General features: G+C 34.8%; 1 protein-coding gene across 17 annotated transcripts; it reads left to right on the top strand.

Annotated features, from left to right (window-relative positions):
• The first annotated feature begins 1,315 nt into the window (after positions 1 to 1,315).
• On the top strand, positions 1,316 to 5,270 carry LOC110615234 (pentatricopeptide repeat-containing protein At4g20740). Of its 17 annotated transcripts, none has more exons than XR_006350748.1 (4): positions 1,316 to 3,738; positions 4,034 to 4,087; positions 4,362 to 4,399; positions 4,490 to 5,270. XR_006350748.1 is itself a non-coding variant. In XM_021757013.2 (3 exons), the coding sequence occupies exon 1, from the start codon at positions 1,572 to 1,574 to the stop codon at positions 3,732 to 3,734; it is 2,163 nt and encodes a 720-aa protein (XP_021612705.1). In that variant the 5' UTR covers positions 1,316 to 1,571; the 3' UTR covers positions 3,735 to 3,738; positions 4,362 to 4,399; positions 4,490 to 5,270. The 17 variants fall into 17 exon arrangements, 3 of the variants coding, with proteins under 3 accessions (XP_021612705.1, XP_021612704.1, XP_021612703.1); XR_006350747.1 differs by lacking the exon at positions 4,362 to 4,399 and adding an exon at positions 4,323 to 4,361; XR_006350746.1 differs by having other exon boundaries at positions 1,317 to 3,738; positions 3,924 to 4,087.
• The last annotated feature ends 1,639 nt before the right edge of the window (positions 5,271 to 6,909 follow it).

Below are 6,909 nucleotides of genomic sequence, written 5' to 3'. Positions count from 1 at the left end.
GTTTTACAAATTTTGGTAAATGTGCAGTTGGCTTGTGCATTTGTGAAACAGGCCTAAATCAATTTGGATTCAAGATATGTGATATTGTAAGGTACAGGTGAATTGAAAAATAAGAACCCTGATGTAGTGATTTGTAGAGTAATAGACTTGAGTGCAAAACAAATTATTAAATTTTATCTATGATTTAATAGGTAAACAAACATATAACTGTTTTAAATATTTAGAATATTGTGTTTTGCCTTAGTGAGATCCTTCCTTCTACTATCTAGTTTAAATACTATTATTTTGGCATGAGTGTATATCTTTGGATGAATTTTATAGTATAGGTAAGTTTGTTATAAATACTGAAGGGGCTAATTAAGTTATCTTGTTTCTTAGTGCTAGAGGTGATTTAATGTTGTTATAAGCCCATTCAAACAAGTAGGACTTGGCTCGGAAAAACTTTCATGCTGTTCAGCTTAAGACAATCGTACTATTATCTCATTTTTTCGAGTTTTTTTTTGAAAATATCTATCCACCTCTTAAATTTGGATTTTGCTATGTTTTGCGATCATTTGCATTTTAAATTGTTTAGGACTAAACTCTAAGCCATTGTTAGGTTTATTGTATATGATAATCTATAAATTCAAATGACAATATATGCCTTTTGGATTAATTTACTTAATAAAAATAATAAAATAACTAATTAGTAAATATTTTAAAATTTTAAAATATTTTAATATATTTTTTAGATAATTTTTACCGGTAATACCTGACTTTGGGATAGTAATATAATAATACCTAATAATTAATTTGTAAAAAAATATTTTACAAATATTTAAATTTTAATTTCAATATTATAATTTATGGCTCCCTCTTTTTCTTTTTAGCTAATATAGTTTCTTTTTATGATTATTTTAAAAAATATATTCATTTTTTATTTATATGGTGATTTTGTATGCATTTATATGTATAATAATAAAATCATTTTTTTTATGCTTATATTTCCTAGAATTGCCTCCAAGAAACATTGAGAAAACAATATAGAAATTCTAGAGTTAACTCCTATGTCTGATATGTTAGCTGAAGATTTTTGTTTTTATTTTTCTACCATTTTTTACTCCTTAAAAAATGACCAAACAATTGATCAATGCGCCAACATATTTTAATATCTTCTTTAGATGTGCATGATTCTAACTATCAATCTCTTTCTTTTTAAATATAATTTTATACACCAATTATTTTTTTACTATCCTCTAATATGATTAATGTACAACACTGTTTTTAGGAATAAAAAAACATTGGCATTTTTCTTTGATTTAAAGCTTCTGTGGTTATGATCTCAATCTTGTTAGATCTATGAGGTAAAAACAGATAGGAATGCCATGAGAATGCACAGTTTTTCCTTGCGTCAAAGGCTTTTTCTTTGTTAATATACAGTTTTTCCATGAAAAATCAATGAGTTTTTTTACGAGAGGACTGCATATTAAGTATACCACCAAAAATTTTCCTTTCTTTCTCTTTTTCCGTCCATCCAAACAAGGGGAAGCTCCTGAAATTTGAGAAATGAAAGGGATCAAGTAACCAATGAAATGCCAAACCCGAAACCTGTTAAACCTTACTTCTTCTACGGTCATCGCAAGCCTTCCCAAAATCGCCCTGTCGTCCGCGGCGGCCTCTTCTCCAACCGCCAGACAATAAAATCACCACCACCGCTAACTTCTCGTTTTGTGCCATTTGACCTCCAAAAATGGGACCCGCAAAATCCATCGCCACCACCACAGGCCTCCAAGCCCCCACCTTTAGCCCACAACCATTCACTTACAAGAGTTTCCCGTCTCCTCTCTCCAATCTCTCGCTTCATCATCGACGCCTTTCGGAAGAACGGCAACCACTGGGGTCCACCGGTGGTAACGGAACTACGCAAGCTCCGCCGAGTGACGCCGGACCTTGTCGCCGAAGTGCTAAAAGTCGAAAATAACCCTCACCTGGCATCCAAATTCTTTCACTGGGCTGGTAAGCAGAAAGGGTACAAGCACAATTTCGCTTCTTATAATGCTTTTGCTTATTGTTTGAATAGAAGCAGCTTATTTCGTGCTGCTGATCAGTTACCTGAGTTAATGGATTCACAAGGGAAGCCACCTACTGAGAAACAATTTGAGATTTTGATTAGAATGCATTCTGATGCGCATAGGGGACTTAGAGTTTACTATGTGTATCAAAAGATGAAGAAATTCGGTGTCAAACCCCGTGCTTTCTTGTATAATAAAATTATGGATGCTCTAATTAAAACGGGTCATTTGGATTTAGCACTATCAGTATATGAGGATTTTAGGAGTGATGGGTTGGTGGAAGACAGTCTTACATATATGATGTTGGTAAAGGGATTGTGTAAGGACGGCAGGATAGAGGAAGCGATGGAACTTTTAGGAAGAATGAGGATGAATTTGTGTAAACCGGATGTTTTTGCATACACAGCTATGATCAAGGTGCTGGTTGGAGAAGGGAATTTGGATGGAAGTTTGCAGGTTTGGGAGGAGATGAAGAGAGATGGAGTGAATCCAGATGTGATGGCTTATGTGACTTTAGTTGCAGGGTTGTGTAAAGGAGGGAGGGTAGGGAAGGGATATGAATTGTTTAAGGAGATGAAGGAGAAGGGAATTTTGATTGATAGAGCGATTTATGGAACACTGGTCGAGGCATTCGTGGAGAATGGAAAGGTGGGATCAGCTTGTGATTTGTTGAAGGATTTGGTTGATTCTGGCTATAGGGCTGATTTGAGAATTTATAATTCACTTATTGAAGGTCTCTGTAATGTGAAGCGGGTAGATAAGGCTCATACTCTTTTTCAGGTTTTACAACAAGAGGGTCTTGAGCCAGACTTTAAGACAGTGAATCCTATGTTGGTGTCTTATGCGGAGATGAAAAGGATGGATGGTTTTTGCAGGCTGCTTGTGGAGATGAACAAGTTGGGATTCTCTGTTATTGATGATATTTCCAAATTCTTCTCATTTGTGGTTGAGAAGAAGGAAAGGATTATGATGGCCTTGGAAGTGTTTGAGGACCTAAAAGTGAAAGGTTATAGTAGTGTTCCAGTCTACAATATTCTTATGGAGGCACTTCTCAAGATTGGTGAGGTGAAGAAGGCATTATCACTTTTCAATGAAATGAAGAACTTGAATTTTGAACCTGACTCAACTACTTACAGTATTGCGGTTATATGTTTTGTCGAAGATGGAAATATCCAAGAGGCTTGTAGGTGTCATAATAAAATAATTGAGATGTCTGGTGTCCCATCTGTGGCTGCCTATTGTTCTCTCACTAAAGGGCTTTGTAATATTGGAGAGATTGATGAAGCCATAATGCTAGTTCGTGACTGCTTAGGCAATGTTACAAGTGGCCCCATGGAATTTAAGTACACTCTTACAATTCTTCATGTTTGTAAATTAGGTGAGGCTGAAAAGGTGATAGAAGTGCTGAATGAGATGATGCAGGAGGGTTGTCCTCCCAATGAGGTCATATATTCTGCTATTATCTCTGGCATGTGCAAGCATGGGACATTGGAAGAGGCACGGAAAGTGTTTACAAAATTGAAAGAGCTCAAACTTCTGTCAGAAGCCAAGACAATTGTTTATGATGAAATATTAATTGAACACATGAAGAGGAAGACAGCGGACTTGGTGGTGTCAGGATTGAAGTTTTTTGGTCTGGAGTCAAAATTGAAAGCAAAGGGATGTACACTTCTGTCAAGTTGAAAAGGTACTAGCTTGCATTATATATTTGCACTGTGCTGAATATAACCTATACTAGGGACAACCGTTTGGGAGAGAGCTATCTGCCTAGCTTTCATTTGATTTTCTGTTCATCCTGAAACTTTTATATATTATTTATACTCAACATAGGTAATGCAGATTTTGTATTTATCCAATTTCCCATGTCTGTAGACAAGAGACTGGAGAAGTGTTCTTGCTTATGTGCCTTTATCCAATTTCCTATCTCACAGCACCTAGTCAAATAGGTCAGTAAGGTTCCTTTGTGTGTGCCTTGTGTGCAGATCCAGGCAATGAGGCCTCAAGTCTGAAGCTGTGAACTCATTTGTCTTCCTATGGTTTGTGCACTTAGCCATATTGTTCCTTATTCCTTCTCTTCCTTCTTTTTAACTATATTTATTATCATATTGGGAAATCAGTGGAATTATGCTAGTAAGTGAATGGAGTGATTGATATGGATCTAATTGATTGAGTTTTAGAATCTTTTGTAAGCTGGCACTTGTAACATACATTCGTTTCAGTATTACTGTGAATAATTCAGCACTAAGGAAGATAGTGATCTAATGTTCACAGCAAGCTTTGGTCTCTGAATGCTCATGGAAAATGCTGCAGGTGATTTTCATCATCTTAGTTGCGAATGTTGCTACCAGGTCAATAAATAGTTGATCAATATGCTGGGTTAGTTCTCTGATTATCATGAACTGAAAAGGTTTCATACTTTCATTTGAGGAGCTTTCCAGTGCTAGGTTTGGACGTGGCATAGAGGAATCTTGAATTTTGGGTGTTTCCCTCTCGTGTTTGTTGAGCAAATGATCCCTTTGGCAACTGACCACATTGGTAAACTACCCTTGGCAGTAATTAGCAGCAATCTGGGTTCAACAACTGGTTTCATAATCTTAGCCGTTCTCAAGATATATTATTGCAAGGAACTTGTGGTTAGCAGAGAACAGCTTGAAGGGGTCTTGTGGATTGAATTTTAGTCTGCATGTGCTGAAGCCATTTTAAGAGTGTCATTTCTCATACTTTGTATCAGAAAGCAAACCAATTAAGTGTACCTGTTGTGATTTGAACTTCAGGGCACCAACACAATAATACTAATTTCACACGTGGAACTGTTCATTCCAAATGTTCTGCATTGTCAAGGATTGATACTATTATTTTGTTCAGTTAGGAATGGGATACTATGGCCGAGAGGGCGATAGTCAAACTGAAGTTTTGCATGTTTTTAAGCGCGACATTGCAGGCAGGGTGAGGAGCTAGGGAACGAAAAGGAGAACAGAGAACTTTGGCTATCATTCTGTAGCTTGTCAACTTTGCCGCTATTTTGGCCGGTGCATGGATTCCTAACTATGATAATTTTCTGGTCTGATGAGTCTCCATTCTCTTAAGAAATGTTTATTCGCAGAATTTGTGTTGTAACTTTGCAGTACTGCATATGAGCGTAAAAAGAAAATGTTTGCCTTCAGTGCAATTTGCGGTAGACAAGGAATTAAGGAAAAACACTGGTGATTTGTTTTGGTATGGTTGACTTTTATTGGAACTCAAACTTTAGACTTTTCAGCCCTTGAAATGATTCCAGGATAATTGTCATGTCAAATTGAGAACCAAATCAAGATTGAAATCCTAATTTCTTATACTAAGAATGGAATCAAATCGTAACTCGTAAGATATAATATAACTTTTGAAATATCAATTGAATATATATATATATATATATATATATATATATATATATATATATATATATATATATATATATATATATCTTGTTCTGCATTGTGAAGGATTTATGCTATTATTTTGGTTCAGTTAGGAATTGAATGCTGTGGCCGAGAGGGCGATGGTAAAAAAACTGAAGTTTTGCATGCTTCTAAGCTCGTCATTGCAGACAGCGTAAGTAGCTAGGGAAATAAAAGTAGAACACAGAACTTTGGGCTTTTTAATCGAAAAATCATAGATTTCAGCCTGGGAGATTATCCTAAATTCTAGAAAATGTGCAGTTTCTGTTTTATTTTTGCACACTTTTCCTCCCGTGGCCTCCTTGATTTGTTTACAAGTCCAAAGGCATTTCCTTTTGTGTGTAGCAGTATGCTTTTAGATGTTTATCCTCTTTCCATTTATGTTTCTAGATATATATCACTTAGTTTCTCTTTCATCTCCAATTAATTTGTCTGAATTTATTGCTGATCTCAAATTTGTAGTGAACATCATAGAAAAAGTGTGTATTCTTATCTTCCTGCTTTATTTTTCAATATTTATAAACAGAATGAAACTGAAATTGGTGCATGCAGATGTGTGATTTTATCTTTTTATCGGTGTTGGAACAGGAAATCTTATAGAAACATACCACATTTTCTCATACGACAGATTACCTATTTGTCTCTAAAATTGTGAAATGGTATGTGAAAATCATCCTTAGTTCTTGGAAACTTTGCGACCTTTTTGTGGCTTGGTAAATGTTTCAAATGTATTAGTCCCAAAATATTTGGAGTTTGCTTTTGCCTGTATTTGGATTAAAAATACCAATGTTACGAGTGAAACTTTTTGTGGACAGTTTTCACTTACTACGTGGTAATCTTTTGAATTAAATCCCATAGCTAAAACGCAAATTTTTTTTCCCAAGTCTCCGCTGTTTCTTGGTTTCTTTTTCTATTGTGGCTATGTTGAATATGGGTTTTAAAAATATTTAGAAACAGATCATATATTTATTTATAATTATATATTTTTTTACATTAATTTACTTTTGAATAACAATATGGTTTTGTATTTCAAGAAATATTTTCGCATTTTCTAATTTTTAAGAGATAAAAAAATTGATAACAAAAATTATTTTTCTTAGTAAAATAGAAAATTAAAATAATTTTAGAAAAATACCAAAGATTAGTACGCTGACATTGGCAAACATACATCAACCATGTGAGCATTGAACTCTCCAATCAATAAACCACCTCAATTGCAATTTGATTCGTTGGTCTTTCTTCTTTTAATTACAATTGGAAAATAAATCAGGCTAGAGAAGCTTGCCGTAAATCACCAAAGGGATAATCAACTGTGGAGAGTTGTATGATGAAAGTTGCTAATTAAATGTTAAGAAATGAATTCATTGAAACCGGTATCAGTGTGTTGATGTCCTCGTTGTTTATAGTAGGAATATATAAGC

Source organism: Manihot esculenta, chromosome 5, assembly GCF_001659605.2.
Source record: "Manihot esculenta cultivar AM560-2 chromosome 5, M.esculenta_v8, whole genome shotgun sequence".
Lineage (NCBI taxonomy): Eukaryota > Viridiplantae > Streptophyta > Magnoliopsida > Malpighiales > Euphorbiaceae > Manihot > Manihot esculenta.
This window is presented reverse-complemented; position numbering and strand designations above follow the sequence as displayed.

Coding starts and splice junctions, on each gene's coding strand:
- LOC110615234 (XM_021757013.2), top strand. CDS start 1,572: ATGCCAAACCCGAAACCTGTTAAACCTTACTTCTTCTACGGTCATCGC.